The following is a 21,424-nucleotide window of genomic DNA, read 5'->3' on the forward strand; positions in this document are numbered from 1 at the left end:
CTATCGCATAATCGGAATGGATATGTTGGGCGTCTTAAAAACTCAAACATCCCTTACACTATCATTCGCAGGAAGAAGACGAAAGACGGGGAAGAAGGAATGAAAGAAGAGACAAAGTGAGACGTCTGCACAAACTCTCCTAATTGATTCTGATAAAACTTTAAGTCCATTTATTTGGCAATAACCATTCATTGTTAAACCTTTTTTGCAATTGTGTTCACTCAAGCAGAAAAAAACATCGACGCATTAGAGAAAATATAATTTATTAATTTGAGATAGATTACAAAGTTCTTTTAATTAGAAGAAAAAAGAGAGAAACATATGAATTCATTCGCAAGCTGATGTGTCGATGGGAGTCTGTTCTGCATACCATTCCAGACTTCTAAAAGAAAAAATAAAATAAAATAAAATAACATAAAATGAAACGTAATAATTTTCATTTAGAAAAACATCTGAAGCGGAGCTTATAAGAAGGTTTAAATGAGTATTTAAACCTTTAAAATGCACATTAATATCTTTAATGTAAACAAATATGGGACTGTGATCAAAGAAATTATGAGTTTGATCATAGAATGGATGGAAAAATGAGCACGTGACAACAAATATAAACGTTTATGAGAAAACTTAAGTTTAAACTTACTGTTAACATGCAGATTTTTCTACATTCGGTATATTATGATTATTTTGAAGTTTATTTTTTTCTCGACTCGCTTTTTAGCAGTCTTCTAAAATAACGCGATTATGTGGACTTTTCAAGTTCAGGTAAGTTCGTCTTTCTCATCCCTTTGGAATCACATATGCTTCACTCACAATTGGAAGCCACCCAATTTCGAAAGAATGGGCGCAATAAATTCTAATTGTTATAGTTTTATGGTAGAAACAAACACCAATATGAAACTTTATGGCTGCTACTAGTATGCTGAAGTTAACGATCATCTAAAATTTTACGAGGAAGCACAACCTTGTTAATAAAAATGTTGTTAAGTTCCATAACACCTAATCGTTATGTTACGCATGATAAATTAAAAACATGGGAGTTCAACAAAAATGTTTCCCCTCCTTTTTTTAAGGAAAAAGAAAAGTTGGATCCCAAGTTTTTGGTGGAACTAGATCTGCAGGTTTTGTAGAAACTCCGTTTCTACAAAACGTGCAGATCTAGGATTCAAATCCGTTTTGAATCCGAGGATTCAAAACATTGTGTGAGAATGTTTGGAATCCTCATAAAACAAGGTTAAGCTGATGTTTTGTGATTAGGAAAATATATAAACATGAAATGCCTGCTAAAATTTACAGTACAATTATGAAGGGTACTGAGAAGATAGATAATTTATCGTCGAAGGACACACAATGTATGACATATTAATAGTGATATGTCATTATTAATGTATCGGTGTAACCATCTTGCTCTAATATCATCTAGTCAGCTTCAGGAGGTATCGAAATAGTATTTCATTCCTACGTTTTAAATGAAATCTGAAAAGGTTTCTTTAGTCTTAGAGTTAACTGCAAATACCGAATTTTATCATTCTCTAAATCTACGCTCCCCATGAGACACTTATAAGATAAGTAGTACCTATAAGGAATCAGTGTCCGAGAGAGATTAATTTATACTCAAAATATAGACTGCAATAATGAAAGAGGTAGATATTTACCTAGGCAACAAGAGGTGTCCCACATTTCTGAAAAGAAAATATTGATATAACCGACTGAGTTATTCATAAAAAAATATTTATAATATAAAAAAATCCAGTTCTTTCAGTTTTTCACTGTGCTATTAGTCATTGTATTATTAATATTTAATATTATGATTTCTACCTCTAATGGAATCTCTAATAGACTTACCTCAAAAGCCTCACGAATGTTTCCCAAAAGCACTTCTTCTGCGAGATTGCTTTTATTGAAGGAACATCTATGCGTGTTTAGCTGCGTCTGAAATTGAAGAGATTTTAGAATATCAGCAGGTGCAGAAAGAGGAAAATATTTGATTCAATATCTTGATTGGCTCAAGTGAAACATGATTTCATACTTTCATACTTGCAGTTGTTAATAATTGAAGATTACTGGTTTTTCAGATAATAATCATTGTGTAAACATGTGTGTGTGTGATAACACACACACACACACACACACACACACACACACACACACACACACACACACACACACACACACACACACACACACACACACACACACACACACACACACACACACACACACACACACACACACACACACACACACACACACACACACAGAGAATTTACAACTTGAAAAAGAAAGTAAACCTAGACTCAATCACCTCTGATACGCCACTTCCAGATTTCACTCCCTCGCAAAAAAACTCCTCCAGTGATTTCACATCTTCGACTTTTCTGCCAGCAACTTCCTTGGCACATGATTTCCAGTCATTGAGAAACTGCAAACACAAAAATGCATTTTGTTCAATATTGATTGACCATTAACATCCTGAATGCAACATTTTTAATCAATAAATAATAACATCAACATAAAGCTTTTTATTCCTTAAAGGACTACGCAGAACGGTAATCTCAAGTTTTTAAAGTAGGGAAAGATGGAGAAAGGAAAGGTCTAAGAAAAGTTGCATATATGTATTATTATTATTATTATTATTATTATTATTATTATTATTATTATTATTATTATTATCTGAGACCTCCAGGGAGTGATGGGAGGGAAGCTATAAATCATCGAGACCAGCTGTCATACCATCCCGTAAATTCATTTACACTAGATGCAATCACTACCCCTAATGGAAAACCATTCTACTCGCTCACTGCTCTGGAAAGAAAAAACCTAGCTCTTACTCCTTTCTTGAATCCGAACAACTTTAACTTCCATGGATGCCCTCGTGTTCTCTCCCCGCCTTCCATATAACGAAAAATTTCATCAGACAATATCCTGTAACAGTCTATCAAAATTTTATATACCTCCATTATATCAACCTTCTTTCTCCAGAATCTACAATCCGCGTGTTCGAAATTTCTCCTCATAATCCAAATCCCATAATCCTGGTATAATATTTGTAAGTCTTCTTGTACTCTTTCCACAGCGTATTTATCTCATTTGAACCCGGGAGACAAAATCTGCGCATAATAATCCAGGTGTGGTGTTATCAAAGCTTTGTAAGGAAGCAAAATGACTTCCTTATCCTTACATATCAAGATTCACTTCAACATCGCAATTATCCTCTGAGTTGTATTTGCAAGTTTTGTTATGTGAACTTTGAACTCGAAATTCTTATCCACTATTACGCCAAGATCCCTAGCTTCATCAGTTTATTGCAGTATTACCCAGCTAATATAATATGCAGCCGGAAACCTCATCACTCCAAAGTGTATAATTTTACAATTACTAACATTAAACTGACAGCCATTTCCACTGAAGAGACCTCAATAAAGGTCGAAACTAGTTTGGGTAGTGGCCCTTCCCTTAATGCATAACATTATACATATCCGCATGGAGATGTGTTTGGCATTATGGGAGATACTCAGATAGGAGTGTTGGTAGCTTGCTCCACCTTTGCAAGAAGTTGCCCGGTGTTGTACCACTTTACCCCAGTCCTGAATATACTTTCAGGCGCAAACTTTGTTTGCACACACTTGGATAAAGGATTAAGCTAAATTTATTATAGTCTAACCAAATGAAAAATAAACTTTTAAAAAATTTATTATGACAGCCATTTCGTTTGCCCAAATTTGCAGCCTATTCACATCATTTTGTTAGTGTTTGATATCAGTAGCATCCCTGATTTCCCTTCCTATCTTTGCATCAATCAACAACTGCATATCTACTCTTAGACCCTTCCTAATATCATTGATGTGTAGATTAAAGAACAATGGCCCAAGGAAGAATCCGGAGGTATACCACTGGTCATCTTAAATTTGATAGATTCACACCCACCGCATACCACCTTTTCATATCTGTCTGTCAATCATCTCGTGATCCAAGTCAAGAGTTTATATTGCAATCACATATTCTCCAGTTTATGAAACTGTGTTTCGTGTGGTATCCTATCAAATGCATTAGCAAAATCCAACAATATCATAGTATCCATTCCTTTTATCGAACTCGGCCGTAACATTGTTATAAAATATGAGCAAATTGCTAACAAACGACCTTCCTTTAGTAAATCCATGCTGTTCCTTGCAGAGTGTAACATGTTTGTCTACCCATTACGGTATGCGAGTTCTTACCAACTTCTCTAAATTCTTCACTACCACACCAGAGATACTGAAAGGTGGGTTGTTAGACGCATTAGTTTTTGCACACCACCCTTGTACTATGGAACTATCATACTTCCTTCTATTCCTGTGGTATCATTCCTGAGCTGAGACTCAAATTACACAAGCATATGAAAGGCTTAGCCAATTCGGCTGAACATTCCTTTAGCAAACTGGATGATATTACATCTGTCTCTACTATTGCCAAATTCTTATCCGGTTATGCCACAGTCATCAACTTCATTCTCGTGCATCTCTATCTTTCCATGTAATGTAGCAGTAGCACTGTGCACCATGTTACACACACCTGGTTAATATTCTTAGCAAAGTGAACAGTCAATATCTGAACAATCTCATTAGCGTCTAAAGCTAGAGTACCATCCGTATTCTGTAATGTTATTTTTCCACAATCATTCCTTATTTAGTTTGCTTGCGGCATAATGATAAAATTCTATTGAATTGCCTTTAGCATGTGTAGCCAATTTCTTTTCGTACTTCGATTTAGTTTTTCTCACAATACGCGATGCTATTCTGGCCTACACTTTATATATTTGGTAACTCCTCACACTCTGATTCTCACGATATACTTTCCATATAATCTTCTTCTTGTGGATCTCTTGCTTAATAAGGTTGCACAACATTTCACTCCGAAGCCGTCAATTCTTCGAACGCTGGGGATACATTGAGATACCGCCTCACTTAAGCACTTTTTAAAAGTTTCCCATGCATCGCTGATATTTTTTCCATTCAGTAAATGATTCCATGGGACGAAACATAGTATTCCCCTCAGTTGATCATACTTTTCAGTTTTACAATTCAGTACCTAACCTGTACCAATGATTAATTTGTTTGTCTGTTTGTCTATTTGTTTTCTTTTCTACACTTGAAGCTTATGAAAGTAAGAGGAATCGTTATGAAAAAAAAAAAGAAGGAAGATTTATCAGGCATCCTATCAAATAAAAATCTCTCATTCCGACAGTAAGATGTATTAAAATCTGAAACCAAACATGGCTTTTTATCCACTTCAGCAAGTAGTTATGACATCTAGATAATAGCTAATATATTGACGGAAGGAAGGTGTTTTGGTGCTGAATACGTTTGTTGCGAAACGCGATTATATTCTGACATATTTTGTCCTAAAACCAAATCATTCCAAAAAAAAAAAAAAAAAAACATTTCGGTCTTCCTTCCGCTGGGTGAAGTGGATAAAAAGCCATGTTTGGTTTCAGATTAGGACTCGTTTAGGACAAATTCGACACATCAATACAATAATATAAGAAATGTGCCCAAATATGCTTGCGTGTTTCGATCTCTGGCATGTTTGCAGCTTCCGAGGCGAGAGTTTTCATAAAACGAATGCGCTTGTCACCTATCAAAACAGGAAAAGGTTCTAGGAGTTTTAGACATTACATGCATAAAAATAATTATATGCACCCTCGCTGCAATACCAGAAATATTATAAACCCTGTACTCAACTAAACACATTACTTACCCCATCACCAACATATTCCATTACGCAGGTGAAAAGTTGAACGCTACCAGGAGTTGCTAAGAAAAAAAAATAAGCAGAGTAAAATAAAATAAGTAAAAATAACCACATCACATATCTTAATGGAAAACCAATTTCCAAGTTAAACTAAAATTCTTTTCGACAAATAAGAATAAGGCCAATCAAAGAAGTTCACAAACTTTGGGTTTTATTTCAGTATTTGAAATTTGGATAATGGCGGTGTTGAATAGAAATAGCTCCGCATCTAATCTACAGAAACGAGCGAAATACATCTGAAATATTTCCTTTTAACTCAGCATTTTTCAAGTGAGAATTCAGAAACAATTTTGGAAGCCGATTTTAGGGACCTCCGGACTTGCGCAAACGACAAAAAAAGCTAAGAATTACAGGTAAACCTCGCTTAACACGATTAATTAATCCATCAATTAATGCGCGCTAAGAGAAATCGCATTAATCGAATACAATAAACAATAGGAAATGATTATAATTCATCCACCAGTTAGCGTAAATTTGGAAACAAATTAGAGTATAAGCTATATTTAGGGGATAAAATCATCAAAGTTAATACAAATCAATTGCTTACATTTTTATTTAATGTCTAAACATTTGATTGAGCTGCTTTTTTACAAAAAAAAAAGTATAGATATTTGAATCGTGATCAACGGTTTCATCTTGTCATGCAATTTGCGATAGCTGGCGATCGCTTTATCAAGATTTCGGCGGATTTGGAAACTTCGTTCCATATCAGGATCAGCATCAAACAAAATTTCCTTAGTATGCTCAATATGATTGAAAACTAGCTCAGATTCTTTTGCGGTTAGCTTCTTAGTCATAACATTCTCTTCTTGTTCGCACTCCTTATCTTCTTCATAAGAACGCTGTTCTTCTACTTGAAGGATATCATTCTCGCTTAACTGTTTTGAATGCGAATCGAGCAAGTTTCTCACATCTTCATTATCCAGTTCATTAAATCCAAGTTCTTTTCCAATTCTGCTGATTTCTTCAATAATATTAGATTTTGGATTTTGCGCACGATAAACTAATATAGGCTTGAGCATTGCCTCCTAATAAAAGCGTAAGACGATCTTTAGGTTCTTTGTATCCTGGTTGATGTTTCAGTTTTAGCTAGGAAAGGTTTTGTTGGCATTCGCTTCTAAAAAAGACCAATTTCGCCCGCGTTGAATATTTGGCGATCGTCATAATCACCCTCCTGAATTATCTTATGCAATTCTTCAGGAAATTTGCCTGCAGAATCTTTTATCTTTTTTCACTAGCAGATTCCCTATTTATTCTTACGTTATGCAGTCCAGCTCCATTTTTAAAAGTCAAACCATCCTAAACTCGCCGTAAAGCTTTCACATTCATCTTGAAATTTAGTCTCTTTCAATGAAGTAAAAATAATGAGTGCTTTTGCCTGAATAAATATTCCCTGTATTAAGAGTTTTTATTTTTTGGTTGTAATCCTCAATCCAGAGTGATAGAATTCGCTCCATCTCGATCATTAAATGGCTTCTATTTCGGGTGATCTGATGCTTAAAGAAGCAGTAGCAACTTACTTTTCGTTGTTTTCGTATTCTTTGCTCTTATTTAATATAGTCCAAACTGTTGACTCGCTGTATCCCAGGTCGCGCACAATCATTATATTACTAGCACCACTTTTATGTCTCTTAATGACTTCTAGCTTTTCGGCTCGCTGCAGAATGGCGATAAAAATAAAAAAAAAATCGCGTAACTTAAAATTTCGCATACCGTAAAAATTCGCGTTAACTGATTAATCACTCTCGTAAAGCGAGAAATAGTATCATTTTACTCACTCGCGCTAACTGATTATTGCGCATATCGAATTAGCGTTAAGCGAGGGTTTCCTATATTACCTTACTGTATTAAAGGTGTACAATTTTTTGATAGGCCTTCTTAACAGTCAGAAGGGATAAACTCACGACAGTTTTGTTCCATTGTCTTGACGAAGGTGTTGTCGCTTAATTCGGTTGCTTGGAAACAGGCGAATAATGCAGCAAGAGAAAAAACGAGAACCAACTTTGTTGTCATCATCGTCTTAAGTCGCTCGCTCTTCACAGACACCTACGCAAGAGATTAGCTGGCAAATTCCGTAAATCTGCAAATAAAAAAAAGTGGTGCAATAAACATTGAGAAACTGGGGGTTCTACTCCACTCGCGCAGAGGTGCGAATATGAACACGCTGCACATGCTGATGTCGGTCTTAAATCTCAACCTATGAGAATCGCCTGGTAGCTCCAATCGACTGCATGTGTTAAAGTCATAACGATGCTACTAGGAGTGGCTGTAACCTTCTGGAAGGGCAAGACTTGTGCAATAACCACAAGTCAGGATCAGAAATAAATTCTTGCAAGGCTCTTCAGTGAAGAATAAGTATGGGGATATTCAAGCATTGCACGCAGAAAAATATTCAACTGGACATCCGAAATCACCTTTATGATGTTCATTCACGTAATAATAATAAAAAAAATCTTGGGAAAGCTTTCAGATATTCTGTTGTTGTAACGTTCTTTATGAATTCTTCTAAATCATGGAAATATTTATTTCCTAAATATTAAGGAATATTTATTTCCTTAAAGCTGTATGAAAGCTTTAGTAATGGAATAATTAGTGGAGACCTGCTTATTGGAAGCGTAAAATGGATTTCAAAGAACTCCATGTTTGGTCTCTACTACTTTCGAATAAACCTCATTTGAGTTTAAGTAACATAAGTATATGTGGACTTGTATGGTGTAATATGCTAGTAGTATCATTTTTATAATATTTTAAAATAAAAATAAAGAAATAAATACTATTATTTTTACTCCTTTATTTGCCTGTTTTCGTATAGGAAGTGTTCCTTATTTTAAAAACATTGGCTTTTTACTCAAGCAATCTTAGGGCATTATAGGTCTATCTGAAAGACAAATATATGCAGACTAGCAGAGGAAGAAATTTTGCACATACCTTGTTCGGATGTTGTGGGGTTGTCTTCGTTCTGCATACTTCTGCTGTTTGGCTGTTAAACGGGAGGGGGGGTAGGAAACGTGTGTGGGGGTTGAGATAAGGTAGGAAATTAATTTGAAAACTCGGGTTTTTTAAAAATAATATATATACATATATATATATTATTATATTTAAGGACACTTTTTTGGGGAAGGGAAAGAGTTTATGGGAAACAGGAGCAGGGGGGGAGCGTTAACGGGGCACGAGCCGTTTCGATTATGCTGTCTTCATCGGAATATTTCGGAATACGTTTAGGGCTAATCTAATCGAAATAAAGACTATTTTTATATTATTCACTAAATATTTTATTTTTTGCCTTTTTAATAAGCATTACTTTGAACATATCAGTCGTATATTCTGCCAAATCAATAAGTGTACGATATGGAAATCTCTTCATATAACCACGGATTAGCAGAAGAAAATCAACGATTCATCAATACTACTAAACAGCATCTAAGACTGAAAGACTGAGTTATTGCTACTGTTTAGCAGTATAGCTCCGTCTTTCACAAGACCAAATAATATAAAACTCATATGTTAAGCTCCTGAGCGAATCTTGTTTGAAGGACAGCGAGTGTCCGTAGATATGTTGGGCAAAAAGACTCATGAAGATTAATGTTAGGACGATATTCGTCAGGATAAACATGAGTCTTTCTTAACAAGATAACTATTTATGGTAGCGAGAAATCTCACCGTTCGCTATGTCCCTCTTTCGAATCCCCACTGCGTTCTAAACCAGTATGAAGTATCTGTAAAACCTTAAAAATCGATTCTAACTTCTAAAGCATGATGGATTCCTTTTAGAATGTCATACATCGCCGAAATTCAAGCATCATTAAACTCAGTAAGTAATTTAGAAGGATGAGGGACATTCGAATATTGCAAAGTCTGAAAACTTGCGTATATAAAAAAAGGCTGAGATAGTGGACTACCTCCATCTAAGGATGATGAAGACACAACAAAAATAATAAAAAAAAACTGCAAATAGTTTAGAATTATCACAGTTTCAATTTAAGTTATAGTTGAAAATTAACACTGAAGTTCATGAGGACGCTTCGTCATTAACGAATTTTTTGAATTTAATACGAAAATGTAGACTCCAGAAGGCTTCAATTTGGAAAGCGTAGTAATATCCAATGACGACGTATTAAGTATCAGTCATCATTTATTTGGTTGGATCGAAGTTGTTTCCAAAATTGTGTACTCGCACTCCTGGAGGTATGTTAAAAATATACCACGAGAGTGGATTGGTTGGAAACAATTGTAGCCAACTTTCGCATGGCGATTGCTAGGGTTTCATTTTTATGAAGACAAATCTCCGCCGAGGCGCCGTTTATATGTTGACCTAAGACTGAGTCGTTCGTCAATTAATCCAAAGACTGATCAAAGTTCTGAAAATTATATGAATAAATGAATACTCTTTGTGATTTTGAAATGATTCTTAATCGATATAATCATTGGAGTGATGATTCAAACCCCCAGTTTTATTCCCCCGTTTCACAAGTTTTTAAATATGCAGCTATGCGTGCAATAAAAAGCTATTGGAGGACCGCTTCTGTTTCTTCGTTGTCATTTGTTGGTCAGCAAGGTTCTTCTTAAACTGGCTAATAGACGAAAGTCTCAGTCAGGGAGTTATAAAATAATTTATAAGGGGACCAGCCTTTTCTATCAATCGATGAATTGTTCCGCTAGACGGACTTTGCGTGTTCATCACTTTATGAAGCAAAGAATGCTTTAAGTTCGTAACAAATGTGGAGAGATGACTTTGTTTCGATGTCAGCAAGCAAAGCCTGCATACGGCCGATGATTTAACATTGCCATTGAGTACGAGTTTTTTTTTCACAAAAATATGTCATAAATTTCTCTTTCCCTGCTTTTGTAATTCGATTCTGTGGGTTTCTCTGGGCCTGCTCGTAGTACTTGAGCCATTTTTCTCTTAAATAAACACATTTCGAATTTTGATGTATCTCCCAAGAATATTAAGCCAATTAAAAAGTAACCTTTGCTGTAATTATTTATTAATTATCAGAAATAATTTTGTTTTATAATGAATTTATGTTTACGATCTAAAAGTAATAATTATTTGGAAAGGAGGCGAAGTGTTTCTCTCCAGTTCTTTAAGAGCACACACACACACACGCGCGCGCGCGCGCGCACGCGACATGACTTACCCGCTAGGTCTGCTCGACTACGTTCTGCTAAAAGACTTCTTCAAAGTAATGTCTGTTCGACGAGATCGAAATGTTATTGGTCACATACGCAGTCCTTCTTATACAACTGAAACGAACGAAAAAATAAATCGTCTGTTTACGAAACAAGGTCGGCAATCATTGGCAAACACTTCCAAACATAAACAAATCAGGCAATGATATGTTACATCACTTACCGCGCTTGTTCAACACGTGTTCTTTTCATTTCAAGGGAAATGACAACGCCTTATGTTTGACGAATGACTGAATAATTATTTACCACTCTCCCATGATAAACTATTACAATTAATTATTAACATTTAAACTGATTAAAACAACACATAGGAGCATCGAGAAATTTTCAAAATATTTGAGACCGAAGATATTTTTTCTATCTGCTTTCTTTTTGATGAACTTCGTAATGGGACGGTGTTCACGTTATCGTCACCATCTTATTTGCTCAGGTGATGAACAAATCACGAAGTATTTAAATTAATAATTCCAGCTGCTAATTTCTCACACGAATCAATCTCAAGAAATACTGATGTGAGGTGCTGTTTTCTGAAAACTTGACTTACACTTAACCTTGAAGCTGTCAAAACCAGTACAAGGTATTTGTATTATCAATCGTTCTTTCTTTTTTCTACGCTTAATTGATCTCTACTCTTTTTTCCCCCAGCAAAATTCAAGGCCCGCTTTCGTCAAAGAAGATAATATCTCAGCTTATGGAGGAGTGGCCACTTCTTCGAGTGAGAGGCGTGTCTTAGATGAAATACGAAAGGAGACGCCATCGAACACGGAAAATTGATACAAACAATCTTAATACGCAATTTAACTTTTCAAAGAAAAGTTATCTTGAAAGTAATCGCCAAATTATTAAGGCATTCGGGAGTACACGCAGCAATAATTTGGTCGTCTCTTTGGATTTTGTATAATGCCAAAAGCAGCGATTCTATTTTTAATTAATTTAATTTGATTATGCGTTTCTTTGCAGATATTCTTGTAAAAAAATTCACGTAAAGAAACCCTCGGTTCATTTAAAATTTGTCCTTTGTGCATTTTCACGAAATATCTAATATCTAACCACATTTGTTTTCTAACGTAAATGCTTAGTTTTTGAATACTCAAAAAATGTCGACTCAATTTCTGATTCGGTGCAGTTTTCGTGGGGTTAATTTTACAAAACGATTCAGAATGATGTAAATAATTTTCGCGTTCCCTCTGAATAGAATATAATGATATTCGGAATTGAGTATGTGAGTTGCAAAAAATATGACTACATTCTATCGAAATAAAAAAAATCGTTACAACTGACAATAAATAAATACGTAAAATACGAAGGCTAAACGACTATACTACTTCATTTCATGAGACAGTGAACGATTTTAATGCAAAATTATTATTGTCATATTTACTCTTGTAAATATTATAATATCGGTCGAAGTGTCATTCTATGTTCGTGCCGGTTTACAAAAATAAAACCAGGACTTCATGGAGTAAAAACCCTACTGCCTCCTAGGTATGAATCCTGTCTAGAAATCACAGAACCTTTATTGGACCTTTTCAACTGAAAGTGAATTAGCCGGTCTCATACCTTCGTATGAGACCAGCTAACTGATATTCTATTAAACAGAACCAGCCTTGCTCGTAGGCTGGTTCGAACCCAGGGCTTACCAACAAAACGGCATTGTTGAAATCGACTGAGCTGTGGAGATCCGTTTATATTATGTTTAACTACCGGTTGCTTAGAACAAGAATCACTACTAAACATTGCAGGAAGGTAAAACTAAACCTAATAAATTGAACATAATATTAAAAGTCGTCTCATGACCTTAATTGTGTCGAGTAATTTTAGAATTAAACTACTCTTCGAAGAACGATTACTGTCATCGGACGGACTATTTATAATTGTGGAGTTCAGAACTTGACTTGTTTTAAGCCCCATTAAAACACATACGTGAGTAGTATACCGGTCACTCTGAACAAGATCAAGAAGAAGATAAGATTAGGAATCGTGACGTGATTGGCTGATAAGATCAGTGACGTCATTGTTGTGTGATGCAGGGAGTGACGTCATGAGATCGGATGTTTGGAATTTTTTGGGGAAAGATATGTGTGTGACATCACCTTGTTTGTGTTGTTCTCATATGGAATTGTGGGTGATGGTTCGAAATAAGTAATCGCGTCATGATTGGTGGGGGCAGTTTAAACCAAATAGGGGTAGGGTGAATTGGGGAACTGACGTCAGTGTCCTGGATGTGTGTTGTTATCAGATGTAGATAAGTGACGTAACTTTAAACAAATAGGGGTCGGGTGAATGGGGGAAGCGATGTCAGTGTCATAGATGTATGTTATTATGAGATGTAGAAAAGTGAATGGTTTGCTTATGGAATTGTGGGTGTTGATTAGGGATAAGATAGAGTATGATGTGTTTGGAATTTCGCTGTGGAACCCATCTCTCATTGACATCACGTTTTGTCTTTGGTTGTCTATAGTTGGCAGTATGAATTTTCCAATGTAGGTTTGGGTATTTCATTTCTGTTATTCATTATAGGAATTTGTAGAGTTTAGAGTGAAGAGGTGGTGGCAGAATTTAGACACTTTCTAAATAATTAATTATAGGCTATCATAACTGTCACACACACACACACACACACACACACACACACACACACACACACACACACACACACACACACACACACACACACACACACACACACACACACACACACACACACACACACACACACACACACACACACACACACACACACACACACACACACACACACACACACACACACACACACACACACACACACACACACACACACACACACACACACACACACACGTTTTCTTGTCAATAGATAAGTATGGAAATTCGTTTAGAGTCGAGATGTTGGCGCATTTTTTTTTAAATAAATAAACGGAGATTTTAATGGATTACAAGAACTTTTGTATGTAGTCTAGAAAAATTCTAATGATAATGTAGATTAACTTATATTCTCTCCAAAATGGCTCTTCTGAATGCAAATAGATATTCCACAATAGTTGAATTATAACCATATATCCACAGCACAACACACAAACCACATGGGTTGAAAGAAAACAAATTCTGTAAATAACCTGAAAATCAAAATCTAGTTGACTACTTCTTCCTTTAGATTTCTGTCTGCTTGGTACGCTTCGGTTATTTCATTCTCACTGTGTGGCTCAAGCTATGCTTTTTTTCAACAGTGGTGAGCGTAAACTCAATGCGTCTTTTCATGACTATTATCCGCTAGCACCTGAAAGTTCGCATCTCTCGATGCGGCGTGTTTGATATGGTTCTATATATTTTTTTTCAAATTGATCGGTTGTTTTTCTCTATTTTACTTTTAAAATTCAGTTTAATTACATATTGTAACCAAAATAGCTGAGCAAAATAAATAGATAAATAAATTGTGTGTGAATTTATTCCCCCTCCCCCACTGTAGATTTTTCATTCATGTTATTTTAAAGATGTCTCATTTCCGGTCGCAATTTTGTTGTGCCTAGGTGTGACATCATCTGATTGGGTTTGGAACATTCACTGGATTTTCTCCATGTGACATTTCAAAATAAGTTTAACTAAAAGTTTACAGGAGAGGGAGAAATTTGCCATGAAATATGTGTAAATGCAAAGAATGAAAGGAAAGGTGTCAACTCCCGTTATTGACTAATTTCCATTGGGCCCAATTGACTGTTGTCCTCTCAGCCAACCATTTATTTCACAGTAGTGATATTTATATATAGTTTAACTCATTTTTTATATTAGGTTTTTTTTCCCAACAGAAATAAATAATTATTTATTCTTATTTCAACTGAATATCAAATTAGGTACCTATAATTTTCAACTTAATTCCTCTGTTACAACTTCCAAATATTATATTTCAGAACTCTGTATTTTTTCACCGCTATATATATATATATATATAATAGTCTTACTTAAATTTGCATAACACAACAACGACACCAGTTGTTCATTTAAATTTACACATTTTATTTGAGTGAAATATTATTTACAAATTATATTTACTGAATCTAACATACAGAAAATAAATAAAGTGAAAAATACACTCTATTTTTTGTTCCTTAATCTTATTGTTAAACTTGTTATTCAAAGGAATGATTTCTCATGGTTGTGGAATTGCCATCACGTGGTTTTCGACAATGCGGCACACACATTTGAAAGTTTATTCAATTGTGATATTGGGAATTTGTTACTGCAGTAAAATTATGGGTTACAGTTTTATATTTTTAAAACCAATACATAGATTTTTGAGCATTGTTATAAGCACAGAATCTTTCATTATGTTTCCAAAAGCATTTAAAAGCACACAGAATTTTTTCCCACTTAGGGCAACCCACGTCACTTAAATCAACAACAGGTTTGCTTATTAAAAACGTTAATGTTTATGATTTTTCTCTTCCTTTGGCAAGTAATATTTGATATTTGCATGTTGATTCTATCATCCTAGTTTATCCAGAGATAGTGAACCAATTTCCCACTTCAGCTGATGGTTATATTTTATTAACCAAGAATTCTGTTATTTAACTCTTTCAAGTAATTCTTCACAACTGCAAGGTGATTTTGTCAATGCATATCTTACACTAATTCCATCAGAAATACAAATTTCTTTAGGAAATAAATTTGAAGTATTATTCAAACAAAATTGAACATCAATTATGCCAGTGATAACTGAAAATTCGTATTTTTCATCCACTGTAGATTTTGATTATTCATTTTCCTTCATTCTTCTTAGATTACTTCATTTGGCACCATAAATAAATAATAATTTATTATTATTTCAGTGATTATTAGCTCTGATCTTATATTTTATGTTAACTTTCTGTTACAAAATTCCAAACAATTAGAACTTTACACAAAGAAACTTTCAAAGAATTTTGTGGCTCTCCCATTATTTTTACTAACACAAAACACCACAAGGCAATACAGCAGCTGCAGTGGATGAATGATTACCTTAAGTCCAAAGTCACTCGACTCGACTCGATTGATTTTCCTTATAGTTCCCTTTACCCTACCATACACTGACCTTTCCTTCAAAAATGAAACAGTCACACAGCTGACTCACAGACATGTTTTTGCATGCTGGTGGATATGCTGTTGATGTGGTTTTTTTATCTTACTTTGTGTGGAGAAATCAAAGATTTGTATTTTTGTTATCTGCAGAGTTCAAACCTTTGTTTTATACCAAACTGTTTTAAGAGTTTAAGTCATGTTTATGGGTTAAATTATCTGCTTTCTCTCTGGAAAATCATCACATTTAACAGTTCAAGTTTTTCGAATATGTGAACGAAATGTTTACAGATAACTCAAGCAATCTCAATAGGTAGCATTAGACAATTTTCTAAAATAATTAATTTCAGGATATCAGTTTTTCCCACTTTTGTTTCCCACATTCCTGACATTAATTTCACAGTAGTGATTTTTTTACAATAGTTAAACAGAATTGCATTAAGGTATAAAGTTATGGATTTATATATCAAATTCTAAACAGAATAACTAAGTAAAACCTTCACTGTGGAAAAAACACAACAACAACAATAACAACACACATCTTTGTTCATTTAAGTTTACTAATGCATATTTTATTTTGCTGAAATACTATTTATAAGTATATTCACAGAAAAAAATTTGAAACATGTAATTACCTAAAAATATTTAACAATATTTAGTTTGCACTGTTATCATCTTCCAAAGAGTTCAATGAAGAAAATGTTCGTTACTCACTGTTTCTTGGTTACATTACATCAAAACAGCTGGTCATGCAAAAGTGTCTTAAGATAGAATACCACAGTAAGCACAGATCCATACATTTGATATTGCATTAGTTTGTAAATGACACCATGCCTTGCTAAACTTTCCGTGTATTCTTTTGTCACTAGATATGCACGAGCAGTTTTTGTATAATGCTCGTAAATATCCCAAAAGAAAGAATCTTTATCGAATTGAATAAAATCTTGAAAGCCTAATTTTACCTTTGATGAATTTAAATGATTAGCGATAATTTTCCCCATGATACCAATAGCTGGTAATTCAGTTTCAAAAAATAGTAAATGATTATGAATGTCGTACATTTTTGGCAAAAATCTCTCAGATTCTTCACGACTAATAGAAAAAACGTTACTTCCATCAGCTCCTGTATCATCAAGAATTAGTTCCCCATCTTGGCATTTCAGAATATAACACTTACCGAGGTCCATTTCATAGTCAACTCTTCTTTGCAAGTAGCCAAGGATATCAGACCACTTCCTGCATAATTTTTCCCAAGTGGTCCTGGATATATACATCACAATGTACATGTCTTCTAAAATAATAATCGGTTTCCATTGTTTTAGAGCTATGTGAAGAGTTTTGTCTCGTGCTATTTTCCTGGAGAAAGAAAATTTCAATGACTTTTGTGGCTCACCCATGATTTTACCTTACTTTACTGGACACAAAACACCACAACACAATATGATAGCCACACTGGATGAAGTAATTGCAGTAACTGGAATTCGTTCAACTCTACTTTCATGCATATGACTCATGGACATGTTTTTACATGCTGTTGTGTATAATGTTCATGTGATTTTTATCTTACATTGTGACATCATAAGGCAAACCTTATCTCTGTGGATCAAATGGTATTATATATTATGTATCCTTATTATGTTAAGTATTTTTAATCTCAAACAGTGTTTTTGATGTTAGACCATGTGACTAGTTCTGTAACTCATAGGTCCGAAATTGTTGGGATGGATAAAAAAGCATTAGATGTTGGATGGTGAGAGGGTAGTTGAGAGGTTGACAGTGGTCTTCCCTACAATGCTCACCCCTATCCCTCTTCTCCAGAAGATGTCTGCTCAGCCAAGAGAGATAGCAACCTCCCCATTAGCAGATATCTTTTAGTGATGTCACCTCGAACTGATAACCAGGGAGATGAGCGAGTTAGCCATTTGCGGATGTCCGAAATTGTTGGGATGGGAAAAAAAATGCATTAGGTTGTGGAGGTGAAAGGGTAGTTGAGAGGTTGACAGTGGTCTTCCCTGCAATGCTCCCCTACCCTACACCCCCCCTGTCCTCCAGAAGATGTCCACTCATCTAAGCAAAGATGAGCGATCTCTCCATTTGCTGATATCTTTTAATGATGCCACCTCAAACGTATACTGATAACTTCGAAGCAAAAAAAAAAAAACGAATTTTTTTGGATTAATAGATAATGCATCTATTCTTTACAATGATTAGCAGGTATGTTCGAGTAACTTGCTCACCTTTTCTAAGGATTTTACGTGTAGCTATTCAAGAGGAATCGATACCCATGATATTGTGGACTTTACCTAGGCTTTCGACAAGATATGACATGGAAAGCTGATGCACAAGGTGAAGGATGTGAAATTGAATAATAAACTATTCGCTCAGACAAAAGGATGGCTAACTGAAAGATAACAAAAAGTGGCTTATGGGGGGTATGAGACCCCGATATGTAAGGTGGCTAGTCGTGTACAGTAGGGTTTATTCAATGGACAATTGCAATTCAATTTTTACATTAATGAGGTTAGAAAGGATTTGACAGGTCGCGCATAGATATTTGCTGATCATGGAAAGATGGATAGGGTAATCAGGTATGTGACTGACACACAGTACTTGCAGAATGATTTGAATAGGCTGGAATTGTTGACAGATGAAAATTAATTCCAGTTCAAGGTTAGTAAAGGTAAAGTTACGAAGTTTGGTGTAGAGAGATAGCTAATGGGAATTATGTTGGTGCTGATAGGATTAACCTAGAAAAGATTGTTGAAGCTAGAAATCGCAATGATTGCAAATACGAATTAGAGATGTTGAAGCAAACTTTGACATGTAAGGATAAGGAAGTAATTTTGATTCTTTATAAGTTTTTAATACGACGTCATCTTGGCTGTTGTGTGGAGAGTGTCAAAGATGATATTGAGACTGTAGACTATGAGGATATCTGAGAATTTGTGGACTATAAACGCTAGTAAACAGAAAGAACCATGATGTTTTACTGACCTTCAAATTTCTTAAGGGTCACAGAGGATTTCAGTTGATGGAATTTTTAATTTTATGGAGGGTAGGGAAGGAAGAGAGGGCATTTATGGAAGTCGATAATGAATGCAGCTAACAAAGGGATGAGAGCTACGTTAGATTTTTCTCTCATGGAGTGGTGCGTGACCAGACCGTCTTGCCACTGAAAATGGTGAGTGAAGGAATCCCTGATTAACAATGGGTATGGCAGCTGGTATAGGTGATATGTGGCATTCCTCGATGAGACGCTGAATTCCCAATTTCCTGATTCCTCAAGGTCTCTGGTAATTTTTTTAATAATATAATATAATAATAATTTATTGATTGCTAAAATATTTACACATACAATAATTATCTTGAATGACATTGCAACTTATAATTTTACAGAATTCTGCACTAAGTACTGCATTATCCACAATGGATTTAAACTAAAAATTTTAATACTATTTTTTGCCTTTATATTATGTATTTACAACACATGTTCTTCTAATATTAATAATGAAGATTATACAGAATTTTCTGCATAATAATAATAATAATAATAATATTTTTTTTTTAAAAACAAATAACATTTTATTTATCATCATACAGAGTATTTACATGTATACCATAAAGTATACTATTACATTTTCTGTTCAGTACCAATGTAGTGTACAGCAATTTTTTTAAATATAAGTGGATGTATTTTTTTTTTTTCCAATCTCAATATCTTCTTTCACTACGCGTGCAGGGTCCACGTGTTACTTGGATGCGACTTCTTGTTAGTACCACTCCCAACCGACCTGTCGCCTAATCTGCCGCTGGGGGGGGGGGTATATTTTTGACTGTAGAAGCGTATTTCGTTCACGGGGCCGGTTCCTGCTTGCGGGATGAAAAACGCCAGATAAACTGGCGGAAAAAACCCTACTGACCGCGCCCAAGACCGGCTAACTTGGCTATGCCTGAGGAAGATCCTCAAGTTCCTCACGTCTTCGACGGGAATCCAACCTGGGACACTCCTTCCCCAGTCATATGGTTGCGAAGCGCAAAGCCACTAAGATAACCGCGCAGTTTTTCCAATCTCAATATCATAGCTTATTATTATACAGCCTATTTACATATACACAATTTTTTTTTTAATATCAGTATTCTTCATTATTGTTCTGCACATTACTGACTGTTTTGTTACATAATCTGCATTTTTTGATTATAAGGATTACGTGTAGGTAAGTGAGGCGTATTAATCTCACCTATTTCGAAGCTTGGGTTAGCTTTTATGAAGAGAGTGGATTTTAGCATCCACGATTTATGTTGTTCTTGTTTATGTATGGGATGTAGGCATTGGATGCTGGTGATTTGTGATGTGTATATTAGTGTTAATCGTGTATTAACTATGTTGGTATATTTTCCCGAGTTCGTGTTTTAATGTTCTGTAGTAATCAATGTGTTTTAAATTTCTTGGTAGGTGGTTGAGTTCCGTGGGTATCTGATGTGATCTCACAAATGAACCGTATGAATTGTTGAAGGATGTAGGGATGTAGAGAGTTGCTGTAGGTCGTGTTATAGGATATGTGTCTCTGTTTTATCGATAGGTGATGTTGAAGTAATTCCTTGTTAATGTTATGTGGCGTTTCAGGTTTCTGTGTGTCGCTGTGTGCTAGTCGGATGTTGGTTGTTGCGTGTGAGGTGTCCAATCACTGTTGATACAATTTTCCTATGCAATATTTCTAATTTTGTTAGGTGGCTATTTGCATAGATGGTTATATACTGAGTAGGGATTCGCAGATACCGTGATATAGGAGTTTTATATGTTGGTAAAAGACATTTTTCCATGGAAAGGTTTTGCTGCGATGATCTGGAGTTTGGTATGTAGGAATTCTATATGTTTTGTCCATTTAAGGTGGCAATCTATGTAGAGACCAAGGTATTTTGATTTCGGGACATTGGCAGGTATTTTTGTTGTTTGAGATGACTGGTAGGGTAGCTATTGGTATGAAGTTCTGAGTATCGTTTATTTTGCCGTGTTTGTATATTGGCGTAATTACTGCAGTGGTATGTGTGACAGTGTATCGATAGTGGTCAGGAGAGCATGACTATTCCGTTGTGTATTATCAACATCTGTGTTTTGATGCCGTTGATTAGAATTGCGTTTTGGTGGAAGTATATTGTTATTTCATTTCGATCTTGTTGTGCTTTGCAGAGAGCCGTGTTGATGTTTGTGTGGATTTCTAATAGTGCGGTGTCACATGCGTTCTGAAAATATTCGACTTCTTATGTCCATGTTATGAATATCGTTAATGTATATGTTGAATAGAGTGGGTGATAATATGGCGCCTTGAGGAACATCGTGGTTTATTTGTATACCGCGGCTGTGACATGCACCTATTTTTGTTACTTGTATTCTGTTTGAGAGATAGTTCCTGAA

At 35.1% G+C, this 21,424-nt stretch overlaps 1 protein-coding gene across 1 annotated transcript; it reads right to left on the reverse strand.

Moving 5' to 3' along the window:
• Positions 1-250: 250 nt before the first annotated feature.
• Positions 251-11,205, reverse strand: LOC150107885 (uncharacterized). The gene is made up of 8 exons (XM_090415410.1): positions 11,144-11,205; positions 10,929-11,034; positions 7,695-7,870; positions 5,737-5,792; positions 2,303-2,419; positions 1,843-1,929; positions 1,653-1,679; positions 251-382 (listed from the first exon to the last, which is right to left on the reverse strand). The coding sequence occupies exons 3-7, from the start codon at positions 7,804-7,806 to the stop codon at positions 1,653-1,655; spliced, it is 399 nt and encodes a 132-aa protein (XP_090271536.1). The 5' UTR covers positions 7,807-7,870; positions 10,929-11,034; positions 11,144-11,205; the 3' UTR covers positions 251-382.
• Between the last annotated feature and the right edge of the window lie 10,219 nt (positions 11,206-21,424).

This window comes from Typopeltis vanoorti, chromosome 3 (genome assembly GCF_054136105.1).
Source record: "Typopeltis vanoorti isolate ZY-2024b chromosome 3, IOZ_Tvanoo_1.0, whole genome shotgun sequence".
NCBI classification, from domain to species: domain Eukaryota; kingdom Metazoa; phylum Arthropoda; class Arachnida; order Uropygi; family Thelyphonidae; genus Typopeltis; species Typopeltis vanoorti.

Excerpts from the sequence above, each read along its gene's own strand:
- LOC150107885 (XM_090415410.1), bottom strand. The coding sequence starts at position 7,806 with ATGATGACAACAAAGTTGGTTCTCGTTTTTTCTCTTGCTGCATTATTC. Across the intron at positions 2,420-5,736 it reads TGGAATATGTTGGTGATGGG|TTTCTCAATGACTGGAAATC; the intron begins GTAAGTAATGTG and ends TTGTGTTTGCAG. Across the intron at positions 1,930-2,302 it reads CTGGAAGTGGCGTATCAGAG|ACGCAGCTAAACACGCATAG; the intron begins GTGATTGAGTCT and ends CTTCAATTTCAG.